The 20,260-nt window shown below is 42.4% G+C and overlaps 2 protein-coding genes across 3 annotated transcripts; both read left to right on the top strand.

Annotated features, from left to right (window-relative positions):
- Positions 1-1,947: 1,947 nt before the first annotated feature.
- Positions 1,948-4,186, top strand: LOC306793457 (uncharacterized protein; the record flags this gene model as incomplete). Its single annotated transcript, XM_079291103.1, has 4 exons — positions 1,948-2,004; positions 2,159-2,682; positions 2,774-3,975; positions 4,104-4,186. The coding sequence occupies exons 1-4, from the start codon at positions 1,969-1,971 to the stop codon at positions 4,184-4,186; spliced, it is 1,845 nt and encodes a 614-aa protein (XP_079147229.1). The 5' UTR covers positions 1,948-1,968.
- A 1,796-nt stretch (positions 4,187-5,982) lies between these two features.
- ak7b (adenylate kinase 7b) lies at positions 5,983-19,512 on the top strand. 2 transcript variants are annotated; one of them, XM_079291022.1, is made up of 18 exons: positions 5,983-6,082; positions 6,261-6,398; positions 8,886-8,994; positions 9,429-9,523; positions 10,408-10,509; positions 10,602-10,685; positions 13,438-13,526; positions 13,699-13,789; positions 14,334-14,411; positions 14,831-14,980; positions 15,130-15,258; positions 15,942-16,047; positions 16,425-16,553; positions 16,644-16,709; positions 16,889-17,086; positions 17,785-18,002; positions 18,593-18,751; positions 18,843-19,512. In XM_079291022.1, exons 1-18 carry the CDS (start codon positions 5,984-5,986, stop codon positions 18,879-18,881), a joined length of 2,079 nt encoding a protein of 692 aa, XP_079147148.1. In that variant the 5' UTR covers position 5,983; the 3' UTR covers positions 18,882-19,512. The 2 variants fall into 2 exon arrangements, with proteins under 2 accessions (XP_079147148.1, XP_079147149.1); XM_079291023.1 differs by lacking the exon at positions 5,983-6,082 and having other exon boundaries at positions 6,309-6,354.
- The last annotated feature ends 748 nt before the right edge of the window (positions 19,513-20,260 follow it).

Genomic DNA, 20,260 nt, shown 5'->3' with positions numbered 1-20,260 from the left:
GCTGTATAACAACTCTGTTGCAGTGTGATTACTCTTTACAAGTACTCTATGACTATGCAATACTCACAGTTCGGACAGTCTGATCAAATTTGGATTATGTCTATGAATACAATATGCAGAATTCAGTTAAATAGGCTTCTGCTCACCTTTAGATGATGTATGTACCGGTACAATCAGACTCCCCCGAACTGCAGGCACGCACCGATGGCAAATATCGGGCTCCCAGCCCCAGGGGAGAGATACACCTTTGTCTGAAATCACAGAGAGAGGCCTGTTATCATTCCAATCCGATGTGCTCTGTATCAAGTTGCCCGCATTCTCCACCAATTTGTTGTGAAAATAAAGCTATCTTTCACACTTAGAGCGGATTTAAGAATGAAACAGAAGCTCTCAAGAGGCGTATAGTTATATCAAAAGCAATAGTTTATTTATCAACAGAGTTATTCAGCCCAGCAATCAAACATGCATGGGTTAATAGAGCTTCACTCGCATTGAGATCAGCCATAAAAACGCTTGAACATTGCAGCGTGATAATTCATATAGTCACCCCTTATGGAAGCCCATTGGTCAAATTCAAAGATGCAGGCGTGGCACGTTTGTACGTGTATGACACCTGGTTGGAGGCCTGAACGTCCGTTCACATTGGCCCCTCCCAGAAGGCGTTTCTTCTGTCAGTGTGTAATGAGATGTTGAGGCGAGAGGACCTGGGAAAAGTGTGAAGAGGGGAGTCTGCTGGGGCGTTGTCCCTGTATCTCACTGTCTATTGTTCCTCCCTTATCTATCTAAAGATGGCGGCCTATTCCTTGTGGCGCAGTTAAATCAGTAGTCTCCCTCCTGCTTCTTCCTTGCCCTAGCGTGTACTGTGTGTATTGTATGAGTGGTTAATAGAGCTGCATAAGCTAATGGTTATTAAAACTGCAAATAAGCTAGTGATTAATTAAAGCTATATATAAGCTAGTGGCTGATTAAGCTGTATATAAGCTAGCTGCTAATTAAACTGTATATAAGCTAGCTGCTAATTAAAGCTGCATATAAGCTAGTTTTATCAACAATATCAAATAATCTACGTGCCAAATTTCATGAATATATATGGACGTTTATATGTCTAAATACTATAGGAAAGTGACTTTGATGAGAGGAAGCAGAAAGAACGCTCGGGCGACGCTCTTTACTCTGAGAAGTGTCTCTGTATTTTCTCCGTATTGCTAATATAAGTTAGCATACGAGTGTAGTTTGTAGCTAGCTTTACACTACTTTGTCTAGCCAATGAAACTATAGCATTGATGTGTGACATAATCTGTCGTCGAGGGGAGGGAGGCAGAAATGTTGTGTCTGAAAAAAACAGTTGTGGCCGCGGAAAAAAACGATCAAAGAATCATAGCGCGAGTTAAAGGTAGGCTGCTGTTTGTTTGGTCTTAGCTCTAAAACATAACAGCATACATGTCAAATAAAATGCTTTTCTTGTTTATCATAAGCCAGGCTACATCAAGTATAATGATGCACAATGATCTGATCAATTATGCAAATAATGTTGGTGTGTGTGTGTGTGTGTGTGTGTTTGAGAGTGAAAGAGTCTGTACATTTATTGAAAGCCAGCAGTGGCTCTTATGATTAGAACTATTTATCTAGATAAGCCTCCAATATAACACAGTGCTGTTATACAGTATATAAGGTTAACCAAAATGTAATGTTTTTGACTTAAATGTCTCTCTTGTGGTTTATGTTCCTGCCTGAAAAGAACAGAGAACAGCGACAGAGAGAAGGAAGAGAAGACAGGCAAAGGGAGACCGCAATAAGCAGAAGAACAGTAGAAAGCAGACTCAAAGAAGCAGAAAAGAACAGAAAGAAGACAGCAATAAGCAGAAAAAGAGTAGAAAAGACAGGAAGAACCTTTAAAGTAAGAAAGGTAGGTAATGTGTGTCTGTATGAGAGTTTTTTTTCTTTACAGGAGGATCAAGAAAATAAGAGATGGATATAGAAATTGTAAATCTACAATGGTTTAAGGTAAATATATGTATGTCTATGCATGTGTTAAATATGCATGAGTCTATACATGGTAATCTGGCAATTTATAGAACTATTCAATTCATTGAGACATGTACTGTGGCTTTAAAACAAATTTTGTATTTAATTTCTTACTGTAAATGTGTACTTGCAGATGCCAAACATGCGGCAAGTCAGGAAGAGGGAGAGGAAGACGAGGAAGTGGACCCAGGAGGCCATGACACAGGCCCTACTGGAGGTGAAAGCAGGCAGGCTTTCTCTACGGCAGGCAGCCCAGCAGTTTGGGGTCCCTAAGTCCAGCCTGAGTGACCGAGTCAGTGGAAGGGTGTCCTCTGACTGTGTCTATGGTCAGAGGACACTCCTCACCCCTGAAGATGAGGATTCCCTGGTGGAGTACTGTTTGTATTCTGCCAGTCACGGGTTTCCACTGACGAAGCCTCAGGTCCTGGCCCACGCTCTGGCCATCTATAACCTCCGCCACCGGGACGCACAAAGAACCGTGCTTGGCCAGACGTGGTGGATAAACTTCCGGGAGCGGCAACACCATCGCCTTACTGCCCGGACCCCAGACATCATTGACCGTGGGAGGGCATCCTGCGCCAAGAGGGGGCCAATTGAGGAGTATTTCGGGCTCCTCACCCTCAACCCTGGAGGAGCACGGGTTGAGGGAGAAACCTCGTCAGATATACAACTGCGATGAGACGGGGTTTCAGCTGGACTCTACAAAAAGGAAGGTCATCGTGCCCCGGGGGACTAAACATGCTTACAGGCAGGCCCAGGGAACCAGAGACCACATCACCGTCCTGGCCTGCCTCAACGCGGCTGGGGAGGATGTCCCCCCATTCATCATCTACAAGGGGGGATATCCTGGGGGCCCCTATAACAAGGAAGGGGTTCCCGATGCCCTCTACGGGAAGTCGCCAGCAGGGTACATTGACAGTGAGCTGTTTAGGAAGTGGTTTGTCGGGCATTTCCTGAAGTTCGCCGTGCAGGAGCGCCCACTGCTGCTCATCATGGACAGACATCAATCCCACCTGGATCCAGAGCTGGTCCGGGCGGCACAGAGGGAGGGGGTCATTCTCTTGTGCCTGCCACCACATACGTCTCACATCCTTCAACCTCTGGATATGAGTTTCTTCGGACCCTTGAAGGCAGATTTCTCTGGTGTTACAGGAGATCTGTCGGCAGTGAGCCACTCCTTCTTGGTTTCTAAGAAGGAGTTTTCAAGGGTCCTAAGAGACTCCTACCAGAGGGTGAAGGATCGGAGACTGGTGGTGGCTGGGTTCAGGAGGTGTGGCCTCTACCCTCTGGACCCAATGGCTATCGACTGGTCACGGGTCATGCCGTCCGGGCCGCGGCGTGGGGCCTCCTCACCACCTCCGCCAACCTCATCGGCATCTTCCTGGGCTGCGCCTGATGTTGCCCTCCCCTCCCAGCATCCCCTTTCTCCAGCCCCTATCCCCAATCCCCAGAACCAACCCCCACCTGCCCCTCCTCCCAATCCCTACATGACCCATCCCCTGGTAACATCAGGCCGGATAACAGCAGACCTGGCCCACCTCCTGGCCGAAATAAACTACAACCGCAACACCGGCAAGGTCAGGAGGAACATCACCAAGGCCAGGTTACTGACAGCTCAGGAGATGTCTGACGTCATCGTGGAGGCAGAGGACCGTGCTGCAAGACGGGAGGCCCAAGCTCTGGCCAGAAGAGACAGAGAGCAGCAGCGGGCCGGAGACACCGGCCCGGCAGCCACTTCCTCTACCCTGTCTGGCGGCTCTCGCCCCAGCCGCAGAAGACCAGTGTCCCTCGGGGCTACTACAGCCACCACCTCCGGACTTTCCATCGCCGGTCCCTCATCCCGCTCTGCCCCCTCTTGTGCCTCCCACGGTCCCCGGCTGCCTGCCAGCAGCACATCACCACCACTGAACCTGCCTGCTGAGGAACACCGCCACCTTCCCCCGTCTCCTGGTCAGCGCATACCTATTTTGCATTTGAATTCACGTATAAATCAGAATTTATTAACTATTGTTACGCATAAACATTCTTATAAGTATGTATTTTAGAGTTGTAATAATAAAATATGATTATTATTTCAGAGCCTTCAACATCGGCTGCGGGACGTGGCCTCTATGGGTCCCAAACTCCTTCCTCTCCCTCCCACTGTAAATCCTTTAAATAATCTGAAAAAAACCACAATATTATAACACGATGGTGACATTAGCCATGATGAAGAGTAAACAAAGCATGGTTATGCTTTTTCTGTTATTTATACAGCCTCCCAACCTGCAGAGACCCGACCTTCATCCAGCTCCTCGTCTGCTGGACCTACGACATCCACCGGTACTTCATGTTAACTTGCATTGTATGCCAACCCATGAAAATCTGATCATTGTCTTTAATTCAAAGTCATTTTATTTTTATTTTAATAGGTCACATTTCTGAAGAGATGGAGCAGACAGTTTGGGAGTGTGGCCGGTGCCAGGAACCTGACCCTCCAGAGAGCTCGGAGGGATTGGTGTCGTGGGTCCAGTGTGACAGCTGCCACACATGGTATCACACGAGGAGCTGGATGATGAAGATGATTATTTCAAATGCCATGTGTGTCCTGATTTATAATTTCATTTTTGATTGGTTTGTTTTTCAATAAATGTTTGCACAGAACTTTTCAATCATTTGCACAAGTTATTTGTCTTTCACTTTAACAATGTAGCTTTTTAATCATGAATACTCGTGTTTTTAGTTGTAATATAACTCTTACTCTGCACTGTGTGTTATGATAATAATTGTTATATACAATATGTGTACATAATTGTTAAATTCCAGACATCAGCTGGTGTTTTGCCAGTGATTGACATGAGAAGAGTTTAACAAAACATCCAGCAGGTGGTGGTATACGCTCAAACGGAAATTAAGGAGCTTTTATTGCATCATTTGGAGTTGTTGAAGCGTGATATCTTATTGTGAAGGACAGAACTACGGTCCCGGATGTGTTGACAGCATTGATGGTCATTTTTGCGACCCTGTAACATGAGAATATCCCCGAAAAACCAGCAGCAGCCAGTGTTTACAACGAGGATAGAAGTCCGTACGGATTAGGCCAAGAGCAGTGCACGGCTAATTCACCCGTGTTAGCATCGTTTTAACGACTCTGGTAAAGGCAAAGCTAACTGTAATAATTACAACAATATTTCGTTTGAAAGGTACGAAGTTTAACTTCAGTTTAACACCATTAAATCAACTGAAAACATTACACGATCATTTTTATCAACATTGTAAGTGAATTGTATTGAAACATTAGCTAAAAACTGTCCGGTTTGGGGTACAATTCCGTTAAATTGCCTACTTACCGAAAACTGAGACCTGTGGACAGACAGCAGTGCACGAACTGAGCATCAAACACTGCATCAATGCACCGATTAATCTAACGTTAAGAGTTGATTATTGCTGTGTACATAGATAAATGAATATTAAACAGCATATAAGTTAGTCAACTACTGATGCCAACACACTCCCATCGGCCCAGATTAATTAATGAATGTATTAATTTCTTGCATACTTCACTTTTATTTTGAAATATTCTTCTTTCGGGTGACCTGCTGTGATCTGCGTCTCGTTTTAAAGGAAAAAACAAAAAAGGGATTTGCAAAAACGAAAAACGAGAATACCATGGTATTTCCGTATTTCCGACTGAATGGTAAAACAGATGATTTAAACGTACACGGACCTTGGGGGACTTTGGTTCTTGGTTTTTCCGTTTTTGAATTCAGAACGAAAAACGGAAATACGACCGACCATTTCAGTTTTCCCGTTCTTGGTTTGAAACGAAAAACGAGAATACCATGGTATTTCTGTATTTTAGGTTTTCCGAATTAACGGTAAAACAAATGACCAAAACGTACACGGACCCCAGTCGCTGGCGCAAGAGGGCCTTCTCCATGGCAACAGTCCACCAACAACACTTTTGAGACAGGCTAATATGGCGGAGCCCAGGATGGAAAAACTCAAAGTGTCACCTCACGTTAGAAGAGTTTTTATCAACAACATAGACTCGTACGCGTCCAAATGTATTGCTCAGGTGAATATATTCAATGTGGAGTTAGTCAAGCTGGGAACGTTATCTAGCGTTAGATGAATTCAGCAGTTAACGCTAACTTTAACATGGTGTGTAGCCATGTAATTCACGTAGCACACACGTTTGTGGACAACTTTGGCCAGCAGCACTGATTAGTTCACGTATTTGTCTTTCTCTGTAGTGTTTGTCTGAACGTGTGGCCGGACAGACGGAGACTGAGGAAGAGGATGAGAGGGTGAAAACGCGAGCTTTTCACGTTGTAGGAACTGTTTCTGGTAAATATGACGTGGACATTCCATATGTCCTGGAGGAGTATTTAGTAAGTAACAGTTAGGCCTGTCCCTTCTTATAAACTGTGTACGTCTGTCCACTAGTCACTGCCAATCAATATTGTTGATGATAGAAGTAATAATATGTCATTTTGAAACACAGGGGCGCACAGCGAGATGCAGAACGAAAAACATGACAAAACATGTGTTTTTGAATGTAAACAACAACTAGAAAATGCATTTCCTGCTGAAAATGCGTTGAAATGCTGAAAGCTGAAATAAATTGCAAAAACATTGCTGAAAATAGATATCCAATTAAAAAAATTGCAAAAAGCTTAATAATTTAAAAAGTTGAAAGATTACAAATATGACAAGTCATATCACACCTCTCCTGAAAGAGCGGAACATTTTGATATTCGAACGGTTTCTGTGGCTTAAAAAATTTCATCAGTAGTGATATTTGTAGTCGTAGAAGTAGTAATTGTAGTAGAAGTATTATTAGTAGTAGAACTATTAGTAGCATTTGAATAAGTACTAGTTGTAGCAGTAGTGATATTTGTAGTAGTAGTAGTAGTCGTAGAAGTTGTAGTTGTAGTAGAAGTATTAGTAATTAGAAGAAGAAGTAGAAGTAGTAGTATTCATAGTCGTAGTGATAGCTGTAGTATTGGTCGTAGTAGTTAATATAACAGTAGTAGTAGTAGAAGAAGTAGCAGTGGTAGTAATAGTAATGGCAGTAGAATAAGTAGCAGTAATAGCAGTAGTAGTAGTACTAGTAGCAGTCATACTGATAGCTGTAGTAGTATTACTACTGGTAGTAGCATGACTAGCAGTAGTAGTAGTAGCAATTGTAGTATAAGTAATAGTGGTAGTGGTAGTAATAGCAGTAGTAGTAGTAATAATATTGATGGTAGCAGTAATAGCAGTAGCAGTAGTAGTAATACTATATTTGCAGCAGTAGTAGTTGTCGCAGTAAGATCATTCATTTTTTCAACAAAAAAACAAATTTTGAGCTTAATGTTTAAATACAGTTAACCCATGGGGCTTTTATTGTCAAATACATTTACACGACATTTGACCCATCCCTGTATAAAGGGAGCAGTGGGCTGCCATTGATCGGCAGCCGGGGAGCCGGGGGTTCAGTGTATTGCTCAGGTACACTTCGACACATGACACGTCCCAGTCGGGGATCGAACCGTTGACCTTCCGGTTCCCAGACGAACCTCTTAACTCAGGGAGCCACGGTCGCACCTTGAAAGGGGGTGGGGGGGAGAAGGTTGGGGGGGGGGGGAGGTTATTAAATGACAGGCTTCATCACATTTTAGAGTCCTCTAAAAGTCTCCAAGACCTGAATGACTGTATGAGAGAGAGACACACACACACAGTGAGAGAGAGACAGACAGAGAGATAGAGGGAGAGGAGTGTATGTGCGTGTGTGTCTGTGTTTATCAACATCACTAATGAGCTCATATAAACACCTGTGTGCTTGGGTGCACGTGTGTCACTGGTTGGTGATTGGAGCACATGTGTGTTAGAGGCTAATTTAAGAGAGATTAGAGTGAACAGTGATTTTCAACAAAACTACCTGTCAAACATATGCCTAAATACCAAAACCATGAGACTCATCAATAAAATATGGATACTGTGAGAGAGATAAGACTCTGCCAAATGCGGTAATGTGGTTTTTATGTTTGTGTTATTAAAAATCTGAGCTCCAGAGCAATATACAAAACTGGTACCGTCTGCTTTCTTTGAGTGGTCAGATTTAACATGGAGTCTAATGGAGCAGTTGGTTGGAGTTCATGTCGCTCTGCGACTCCTTGAGCCAAATGTGTAAGTCTGTGGGATTCGACAGTCATTTGTCTACGACAAGGACAAGATTAGCTACTTTTCCATCCACAAATTATGCATGAAGAGTGACGATTGTGGAGTCAGTGGCAAAAGACAAATATTTTTTCACAAGGATCTCAAGCTCCCCTTCACTCTAGCGGTGACATCACGCACTCTAAGCTGCGCAATACACACCCATTATAAAGTCAGAAAAGGACTGAAAAAATCATAGAAGTTCAAATGGGACATTTCAAAAACTTTAAAATATATCAAAAAGCTGAATCATGTGGCAATAGCTCAGGGTTTTCTCAACATTTTAAAGTTGAAATGGTGTCTGTACCTGAAAGTATGAGGAAGTAGAAGGATTTGAACATTTTCTCCATAGAAACCCATTAAAAAAACAATGTGCAAAAAGCTTAATAATTCAAAAAGTTAAAAGATTAGAAATATGAAGATATATAACGTAGCCGGCATGAGCTGAAAGAGCTGAACATTTTGATATTTGAACGGTTTCTGTAGCTTAAAAAATGTGGAAGGAGAAGAGTGCCCAAATATGTACGGAAGAAATAGTCGGAAGTTGAATAAAGATTTGAAGAACAATAGTTGGAATGCTTAACAGCTTTCCAACAAGTAAAACCATTCAAAATGTGTGCTTTGTGATGGTGGGCTTCAGAAATAAAATTGCCTTGACTGTCTTGTTTGCATTCAAGCAACCGAACAGGGATGAGCTACTTGCAAAGCTGATGGACTGCGACGTTGTCATCTACAACATTACCCAGTATGCTGAGCAGGTGGACGAAGCCCTCTGGGCCGTTTCAGGTCAGTTCTCAGTCTGGGTTTACAGGCTCGTCATTGTTCGTTATCTTACGAATGTTCACACTTTTTCAATGGGTGACTACAACTGCACCTACAGTATGTAGGCCAACATAGGTTTGGTCTTTAATATTCAATCAAAATTAATATTATCTATCCTTTCATGATTCATTGAGGTACTGTTTGTCTTTATGAGAGTGAAATTTCTTTGACTTTGACTTTTTTAAAGTTCTTAGTTTATATTTTGATACTTACTAAACTGTCTGAATTAAATAACTCTCATACCTGTACAGTGTCATCAATAGTAGGAACTGCAGGCATGGTAGCTACTCTCTTTTTTATTTGCCCATAGTGCTACATGACATGCATATCTGCATGTCGTGACAGAATAGTTCCATAATTAATTATTTCGGTAATGACCTCTTGTGTTGTATTTGTAGCACTCCACAATGAAATGGGCCGTTTTTCTGGATCAAAGATGTTCATCCTCGTCTCCACAGTGATGACCTGGGCTTGCAGCAAGCCAGTCGATCCTGTAAGTGGACACATACAGCACCTCGAGCTACTCTAAAATCGTATCTGTTTGTGTAACATGAATCACGTTTTATTCCTCTTTACAGATTGTAATGGAGGTATTTGTGCATTCATGCATTTATTTGGTTTTATTCCTCTTGATTAAAATTGTGCTATTATCTCCAGTTCCATATCATGTAGCATGTCGTCTTTAAACATGTAAGAGACACCACAGAGTATTTTCCTCACATTTGTTTCTGATCAAACAGCCAAAAAATGTTCACCTTATTTAATTATAGCAGCAGATCTGATTTCTCATGCTATAACAGCTAGTGTTTGGTATTTGTATTTGATAAATTGTTAAATACATTCATATGTTTTTCTGTCAATAAAACGCATGATTATTTTGCAACAATTTGTGTTAAAAATACTAAGTCTGCAAAGTGAAAGTGAAACTACGTGATGTGAACACAAAGACAAACAACAGGTTGTTGGTTTCACATGGGACACAAACAGATGTCTCCTGATTGAAAGTCCTGTGTTTGTTTGATCCTCCCACCCTGTGTGGCTTTTTTGGTCTTTATACTACGTCATCACACTCCCGGCGCATTTTTATCTCCACGTCTAATAATGACCCGGATGGGTTTACATCATAGTTACTTGAAAGCCCAGTGCGCCCCATACAGACGCTAACAGGTCTCTTGTGGGCTGTAACATCTGAGTAACTTCAATATGTTTTTTATATATCTATTATTTTTACAGCAACCCCAATGAATGCATTACAGTTCCTTTTAACAATGTCCCAGCTCTGTTTACTCACTAGCGCTGGTAAAATCAGATGTATGTTGAAGTTGGATACTTTTGGTTTTTAGCAGCATCATTGTTGTTGTCTGCGTTGTGCTGCAGGATGTCCCTTTCACTGATGAGATTTTCTGGGGAAGAAAAGCACATCCCAACTTCAAACCACACATTGACCTGGAGAAGAAGGTGGTCAAAATAGGAAAAACTGTGAGCATCAACTTCCTTGGCATTTTGTGCAGGAGACACATGTGATTGACAGGTATGGCTCTGACTGTCACATATATGGCTGTTGCTTTTAGAACAGGACATTGTTCTCTACATACGTGGTGGCGTCAGGACTTCAGTACGGGATGGGAGAGCATGTCTTCCACTACTTATTCAAGGTGAGATTAGAAGACAGCTGTAGACTGTTGCTTTAGTTATCAACAAGATTTGTTTTATCTCCTCATTATACAGACGTGTCTGTCTATTTATCACTGAAACTGAAACACAATCAGGGAGCTGAGTCTGACCAGATCCAAATTATACTTAGCCTTATTGAGTCAAGTACATTGTTAACTGAGAACTGATTTTAATTTAGATTTAGTCTTTTGATGAAAATTTAGCTTTCCTCACATTTTAGTTATTTTTTGTCTGTGACAATGTGATGTCATTTTTCTAATCTTTTTAATTTACGTCCTGCAACTAAGCCGACAGTGTCAACAGAACAACTACGTGCCCGTGGTGTCCGTTTGGATGTATAACCTAACCGAGGCTCAACACTCGTCAAGTAGGGTCCCGTTGTATTTCCTCAGGTCTGTTGTCAGTACGTCTAATATGAAAAAGCCACTAGTGATGGGAACTACGGCTCTATGAAGGGAGCTGGATCTTATGGCTCCAATCCTTTTCGTTCTTTTCATTTTGCCATAGTGCTACAAAGGGCAGCAATCTTTCATTTAGTCAAGATAGAAAAATAAAACTGAAAATAAAACTTTCGATTTTGATAAGCAGTGTGACATATATCATTTCAATCAGGAGAGACATGTGAATGATTAGTAGTTAACATTTATTATGATAGATGATGCGTTCATGAGTTACACATAAATTCTTTGGCGCTTGAATTCGACGGGGAGATTTGAGATCGAGTTGTGATTGCCCTGAGCGGCAACAATATGAATGCCCCCGAGGAGTCCAGACACTGGTTGGGGTGGCTGAGGGTTCTGGTGGAGTTGGCTGGAGATGCTGATGGAGTGCTGAATCTGCGAAGACAGATGGTGCTGGAGAGGAGGAGGGTTGCACAAAACTGCAGCTGGACAACTGAAAAAGGAGACAGCAGCAAGCTGATAGGCTTGAGGGAGCGCCCAGCTGTTAAACAGCTGATAGCGTGTATGATGCCTCTGACAGTGACAGCCGGAATTGAAAAAGTGCAGCTAGTGATGGAGTCGTATTGAGAGAGAGAGAGAGGATTACAAGTCTAAGCATGCAAGGATAGTCTTCTTGACTGTACTTACACTAGAACTTCATTTCTGGCTATCGTCTTTGTTCTGATTAGGAATTAAAGTCACAACATTTCCTAATGGTGCAAGAGACAGAATATTCTTTACTCAGATGGTGAGAAGAGTCTTTGAAATACCTTCAGAACAGCAGTATACTGCTGGCTATTTATGTTTCATAAAAACAGGCTTAGCTGTGTGACTCAAATATAATGAGAGTAGACACAAACAGTGGTGAAAACGTGTTCTGCTGCTCTTTCATGTTGCTGCCAGTGTTGGCAAACCTAAAACTGTTCAGGTTTATTTTGGATCGGGATCTAATTAGCAGCGGGTCCCTTTCAGATTCGGTCTTTTTCTCTAAGTTGATGTTGCAAATGGAGGTGCTTGGATTCAAGACAAATTCCAGACTTGATCTGAGAGTAAATAATCACCTCCATTATCATTTTTGAAAATTCGGTACATTTACACCGAACATGTTTTCCATAAATATGGCTATTGTGACTCTATAGGGTTATTGTGCTGACTTTGCACTCACCACCTCCATTGTTGAAGTACGGGGAAGCCTCTCACGCAAAACAACGTACATCGGGGAGACCTGTGCAAGCCTCCTACAGCATTAACCTGACTTTTACATGATTCATTTCCCAAATCATTACGAACGTTTGTCTCTGAGTCTGACCAAAAGTAAATACCGAAAGAAGCCCGCTGGAATGCTCATTATGGCTAACTGTGTCACGGGAGTTCACAGGTAGGACCCAAACGCAAGACCACAGGAGACAGAAGTGAATATTAACAGGTTTTATTTAGACTGTGCGTGCAGGTGTGGAGCCCGTGGTCCGACACCCGAGCGGCAGATCGACGGTGTGAGGCCCGTGGCTCGACACTGGAGGGCTGGTGGGTTGACGGCGTGAAGTCCCGTGGCTCGATACCAGAGAGTAGCCAGATCGACGGTGTGAGTCCCGTGGCTCGACACCGGAGGCCTGGCAGCTTGACGGCGAGTGTAGTCCGTTTAACACACGGCGGGTAGAGCGGCGGAGTGTAATCCGTGGACCACAAGGAGGGCAGAGGATGCCACGGGGTTTCAGCGGGTGAAAGACGGTACGACCTGACAACCCCAGACTGCAGGACCAGAGCTTATGTAGTGACATGAGACTCATTAGTGGGCCCTGAGTCTGGTGTGTCAGGCTGCAGGAGGTGATCGGCTGGAGTGTCCTCAGCTGTGCACAATCACGGGTGCGGCCATGGGAGGTGTCTGGAGGCAGAGGACAAACAGAGCACATGGCACACAATAACAAACAGGGGAATGACAGGACACATGAGGAGAGGAGATCACCGGGTCAGACAGGGATCCTGGATCCTGACAAACTGCATAGGGAGCTACATCCAGGGCACGTTACCATTGTAATGTTGGATCAAAGTGGGGCAAGGAAAATGAAAAACCAGATGCTGGTGTTTATTCCAGGTGGGAACAACTTTTAAAATGTTGTTAATTGCTTTATCTCACGACATGGAGGGTCGACCTAACCTCAGTATTTTCATCGCAAATGTTTGTCCCGTGAAGACTTTGAGCCTGAATACCAACTAGCAGGCCCCATCACAAACAATGTGATATGTGTGAATTGGCTTCATATGTGTAACTAATTATAACAATCTGTATTATTAGGCATCATGGCTATGGCAAGAATATGAAATACCTGTCTTTGGAGACGGGACGAACATTGTCCCCACGATTCACATCAGTGACCTGGCAAGGTTGGACATATACGTTTTTTTTCTTGACAGCTTTGAAAAATTATGTATAGATTCCACAGAGCCCTGCTTTGCAAAAAGTTTGAATAACTCTGATCCTTATTGACTTAATTCGGTGACATATACATTAGATATAAAGTAAATATTTATACAATGTGATTTATTTCTGTTTAAGTGTGATTCAGAATGTGATTGAACATCAGCCCGAGCCGTATTACCTTCTAGCTGTGGATTCTTCCAACAATACCTTGGAGGACATTGTGAAGGTGTGTATAGCAACTGATTAGACACGGATTAAAAGCTGGTTATGTAAAAACAGAATTAGTTTATTCCATTCCATTATCCAAACCGCTTATCCTATTCAGGGTCGCGGGGCGCTGGAGCCGATCCCAGCTGACATTGAGCGAAGGCAGGGTTCACCCTGGACAGGTCGCCAGTTTATCGCAGGGCACATGTAGAGACAGACAAACATTCACGCTCACTTTCACACCTATGGGCAATTTCGAGTGTCCAAATAACCTAAGCTGCATGTCTTTGGACTGTGGGAGGAAGCTAGAGGGAACCCATGGGGAGAACGTGCAAACTCCACACAGAAGGACCACCCGGGATCGGGGATCGAACCCTGGCCCCTCTTGCTGTGAGGTGACAGTGCGAATTAGTTTACAATAAACTTTATTGTTTTACACATATGACAAATCTATTTTACACAAATATCAGGTTTTATTACATTTGTGACAGTGATAGAGTAAACTCAAACGCTTGATCTGACTTCATGGTGATATAATGATATGTGAGTTTTCTCTCCAACAGGAAGTTGCCTCAATAATTAGACCAGGGAAGGTCCAGAAAAGGCCATTTGAGGAGGCCTTTCTCACTAAGGACTTGAGTGTATGTCATACTAATTTAAAATACACTTTACTGCAATGCTCAGGAGATTTTGTTTTTATGTAATGTTTGATTGCTATTGACCTAGAAATGAGAGCTGACTTCTTCCCAGCTCAAACTTGTATAAAGCCTTAAAAAAACAGTGCAGCATTTATAGAGATACAAGTATTTGCTTTTGTTTTTCTGGTAGCGAGATGAGAAGATGGATATATATCTCATGTTTACATGTTGCTGGAGGCTGCTTGTTTCAATCTTTATGCTAAGCTAGGCTAACCTCTTCCTGACTCCGGACTAAACACACAGACACTAGGTTGATATACATCTTGTCATCTCACTATGACAAATAAATAGGGAATGAGCTTATTTCCAAAAATGTTGAATTATTCCTTTAAGCTCTCTTGACGTATGTCTTCCCCTGACAGACAATGCAAATTGATTCCTTGCTTGTCAACCTACGCATGGAGGCTGTCCATATCAAGGAACTGTTCTCTATCAACTGGTTGTGTGAGACTGGTCTGGTGGACAACATAGAGCTGGTGGGAGAGGAATACCAGAAAGCCAGGGGACTACTGGTAAAGCAGACACATGTCCCAGTCCCAAGAATTCACAAGTGTTAAACATATGAACTGTTTAAATCATAATGAAATGGATAAACTACATCAAAACTTCATAGATATACAGTTGCTACTTGTTCTAGATAACCCGTCTGTGTTCTCTCTAGCCCATCCGCCTGTGTGTATTGGGGCCTCCTGCAGTGGGGAAAAGCACGGTGTCTAGACAGATCAGTGAATACTATAAACTCCAATACATCACACTGAAGGAGACCATCTCTGAAACCATCTCACAACTGGTGAGCTTCTCCAAGGCACATACACACACACACACACATGCACTAGTGTCGGTGTTAACTTTGGCAGTTATTTTAAGTTGCCTTAGTCTTTAGACCAAAATGCTAAGTTTGGTCATTTTCATCCCTAAAACGTTTTAGTGCAATTTTAGCAGACAAAAAGTAATTACATTTTCGTCAACTTTTCAGTTATTAAGAATGCAGTCCTCCTGACTGTGCTCAGTAGTGATGGGCGGTTCAGTCGCACCCACCTGGCTGTTATGACAGCCAATCAGCCAACATGCTGAAATCAACCACCCGAAACAGATCCAACCCGCAGAATTTATGCATTACACTAGCATAATAGTCAGTACTGTGGACTGAGACAAGAATGACAGAGCTTGTGTACGTGCATGTGTCTGTGTTTGAGAGAGAGAGAGTGACAGAAAGAGGGGAAGAGAAGGTGGCTGATGACGAAAATAAAGAGCTCATAGAGAGATCTTAAAATGTAATTTTAGTCTCGTCAACTTTTTTCATCAACAGTTTTGCATGTTGATATCACAATTTGTGCCATCTCCTCATCGTCTCGTCTTAGTTATGAACAAAGAAAATTTGTTAACAAAATTTACAGTGGCTATTGTTAACTAAACACCAAACTATACATTTCCTGTACATGTCTTTCAATGTCCTAACAATTCCATCTCTAGGAAGATAATGTGAGGAATGCTGATCCAGATGCAGAGAATGAGGACTCTGCAGCAGAGGCCAAGGAGCTTCTGAACAGCTTGATGGACAGTATGGAGCAGAACGGAGGTACACACTGTGACAACCAGGGTTCACCCGCCCGGTACCAACTGCATACACCCCCAGAAAAAATCACTTTGTCTGCTGTCCTCACTGATTAGTCATTGGTTCACGTCAGCGTTCAATCACCGTCTTTATCTACAGTGTCAGTTTGCAGAGAGCAGTGCAGAGACAACCTGAGCTGAACTTAGTTGTATTTGAGGGGAGAAAGTTCTCTTATGATATCTTAGTTTCATTATGGGAAGTGTTTGCTTTGGTCTTTTTTTTTCTTTTTCTTTTTTACTGTCTTTAACAAGTCTCCCAACTTTATGAAAGTGCAATACTAAATCATTGGAATGCCACTTTAATTATTCTTCATGTGTAATGTCAACTTCTTTGTCCTTTAGGTTTTTTGGATGACCAGCTGTTGATGAAGGTGGTGAAGAACAAGCTGGTGTCTAATCCATGCAGAAAACAAGGTTTTGTTCTGGACGGCTTCCCCAAGACATATGAACAAGCTCAAGAGCTCTTCTATGGTGAGACACTGACACATAGCTCCTACTACAGTACTGCATATACTCAGTATTACTATACATACATAAACATCTGTGTGTTTTCATGTTTAGCTGAAGAACATGAATCAGAAGACGGAGCATCCCAGATGTCTTCATATGGCAAGAAGATGATGCCAGGTCTGTGTGGTGGTATTTTCCATTTTGAACGTGAGATTGAAGCTTGTAGACCATGTAGCAAACACAAGGACAAGCTACGAATATGTCACTGCAAACAAAGACCAAGGTGCTCTTTGCGATATTGATACAAAGTGTCCAGAGTTGTAGTATTTTAAATGGTTTCCTTGTGTGTACCACAGAGTTTGTGTTGTGCCTGGACGCATCGGACGTCTTCCTGAAGGATCGGGTGATGATGCTGCCTGAGAGGCTGGTACAGGAGCACAACTACGAGCAGGAGCACTTCCTGCGACGACTGGCCAGATACAGAGGGAACAACGAGGAGGAGGAAAGTGTTGTAAACTACTTTGATGAGCTGGACATCACCCCTCTGTACCTGGGTAATCCATGACGCATGACTACGTTTTGCATTTTTGAAGCCTTGAATGCATCTCATATCAACTGCTGCCAATATGATTGTAAATGTGAGCACTACATTAAAGCCACCTACGAAAAATCGTGTTGAGCTGGATTCAATGTCACAAGAGCAAAACAGCACATTTTCTTGGGCCTTTGCACAACACCGTGAGCCACCTGAGCTTTCATATCTCCTACCAGTCACTTATTAATAAGTTATGTCAATAAATAAATAATACACAATGAAGAAATATTAGATCATATTTTCACATTTTCATATTTTCATATTTTCATATTTTCATATTTCAATTATAATTTCACTTTAAAATGATAGCAGACAACCTCAGAGAGTCACTCAGACAATATCAAATTGTCTAAAATGTCATACACATGCTTTGTTCCCTCTAAATTCAGATGAGTTTACTACACAGATCAGCTGAATGTGTATGAACATAAGCATTAAATGGTTAAATCAAGTTGTCATGTTATTTTAGAGAAAATAGTGAGATATAATATCTTACAGCATTGTTTAAAAATCTCGAGACAGTATTTATATGCCATATCGACCAGCTCGACCTTAACCGTGATGAGACCAAATAAAACACGTTTGAAGTAAATCATCAGAAAAGCCTATTTTCATTATATCATCAAACCCCACTGTTTTCCTTGTCGTCCTCTCCAGAGATCACCAGTAGCGATGAACCTGACTGCCTGCTGCTGATGCAGAAGATCTTCGACATGGTGGGCCAGCCCAGGAACTACGGCCTCGCCAGTCAGGAGGTGGAGGAAGAGGAGAGGAGAAGGGCTGAGGAGAAGATGAGGAGAGAGGCCCAGGAGAAAGCTGAGGAGAGGAAGGAGGCAGAGGAGGCCAAACACAGGGCTGCATACTGGGAGGAGTGGGTAGGTACTGGGAGGAGAGCTGGGGTCTGGTTATTGGGATGTTGTTTGAAGCATGTTTCGGCAGAGGACAGTGGAGTCAGGAGAAGTGAGGTTCAAGCTGCTAGAGGTCAGCCAGCTCAGGAGAGACATTGATGACCTGAGGAAAAGCATTTCAGACCGCTACGTTCAGTGTAAGTCTCCGAGTGACACCCAGTACCCGCCAGCCCAGTGTGTGTTTCAACTCGTTTACTTCCACATAAAGAAACATACCAAAGCTGATATTACACAAGTTGCAGGCATTAGATGCAAGTCAGGCCGCGTGTCGTATAAAAGGACTCTCAACTTATTAGGTTTTACCAAGGCGTGGTCTTCCTCATTGGATGGAGTTTGCTCTGTTGTGAACTTGGGTCTAGATGTTCACAATGTGTATTCACCAGACAGAGCAGCAGTGTCCATGTCACGTTAAGCGTTTGCAGTTTGAGTCTCTGTCCTCATCTATATCCATTTAAGGGAGGTTGTGGCTCATAATAGGGGGAGACATGTTAACAGAGGCTGATAATGTATTCTGCTGGAATTGTTGAGGTGATTAATGATGCATTAATATGTGTCAGACTAAGAGTTTGGAGGAGGTGATGAAGCAGGAGGAGGAGGTGCTGGAGGCCAAGTCGCTCCCCATGAGGAACTACCTGATGGAGCATGTCATGCCCACTCTGACTCAGGGCCTGATGGAATGCTGCACAGCTGGACCACAGGACCCCGTGGACTTCCTGGTATTACCCTCAGCACTGGTATTAACTCATCCTTATCATCTGTCTTCTTGGTTTTGATCACAATCATCTCTTTTGGTTTGACTTGTTCCAGGCGGAGTTCTTGATGAAGAACAATCCCTTCAACTACTGAAAGTGGAGGTCATTTCCTCTCGTTTTACCTGATGCAAATACAAAACAAACAAAATAAACTGGGAAAAAAACCTCCTTCAGCCGTCACACACCAAGTGTCCCTCTGTTCATGCTGGGATTTTGATTAGATCTGATTTGTAAGTGGCCCATTCCCCTGCCCCTCTTGTATTTACACACAGCTTTGTTTGGGCTCATGTGTGCCGGCCATTACTTAAAAGTCCCTGAAAAAAGGAGATGAAAGTGTGCATAAAGCCAAAAGCTAAATAGGAAGTTAATTTGCGTAATGAACTTGGTAAACTCCAAAGTAGACACGCTCGGGCCATCTGTGATACAAACGCGACATGGAGTGTTTCCTGAAAATGAAATATGGTCATACAATATTTTCATAGTCTCATGAGTTCTGAAACATGGAGCAGATATTTCATTTTCTATCTCAGTGAGCATACATTTGACAACACCTCTATGTTCAGTGGGGGAGGAAGAACTGAGATCGTTTACTGAAGTCAATGTAATACCACAATGAAAAAAATACTCCAATTCAATTTTTTTTCTGACTGAAACTGATATTAACATTGTAGTTGTTGTGAGAGCAGCGATGGGGTGCGGAGCTGGACTGGGTCGGCTGGGGGGTGTCGGCGTCAACACAAAATGTCATTTCCTTGTAGCTTTAAAGATTGTTTTATAGATGTCTTCAAAGAAACTTGAGACTACTTTTTTTCAACAAGATTGATTAAAAGAAGGAAAAAAAAATTAAAACTTGTAACTTATTTCATTTTTCGATCTTCCGTGTTGTATGGGCTCTACAGAGTGACTGCACTTTTGCGCAACTTGAAAGTGATACATTTCTTTTTGATCTTTTTGTCTACATCTTGATAACAGGAATGACTCGAACATATGCTTCTCTACTTAAGATGTATGTGACAGCAGCACACTTGGTCAGGATAAACATCACTCTTACTGTGGTGGCCTGTTCTTTGTTCTTCTTACATACTGGGCCACGTTACGGGGCTCCGTTTCTCGACTCACATGTTAAACAGTCCAAATGATAACTCTGCAGACGCTGACTCCATTGCCATCATTTGATCGATTTATTTTCACTTTCGACAAACTTAACAAACACATAAGTCTAACGTGAGGTCAAAGACTGTGCCGATGGCCCGTTCTACACGAAGGAAACAACCCAAGACTCAGTCCCACCCCTTCCTCTTATCACAGCTGATCCTCATCTGATAAATAACAACAGTTACCAAAGAAAAAATAATTATTCAGAATACAAATTTAACATCCATTCATCAGTCAAAGGAATGCATTTCGATCACACAAATATATTAGCAAATTTAGAAAATATGATTTGTACCCAAAACAAAAAATATGTCTCTC

The sequence above is a fragment of the Melanostigma gelatinosum genome, assembly GCF_949748355.1.
Source record: "Melanostigma gelatinosum genome assembly, chromosome: 19".
Lineage (NCBI taxonomy): Eukaryota > Metazoa > Chordata > Actinopteri > Perciformes > Zoarcidae > Melanostigma > Melanostigma gelatinosum.
This window is presented reverse-complemented; position numbering and strand designations above follow the sequence as displayed.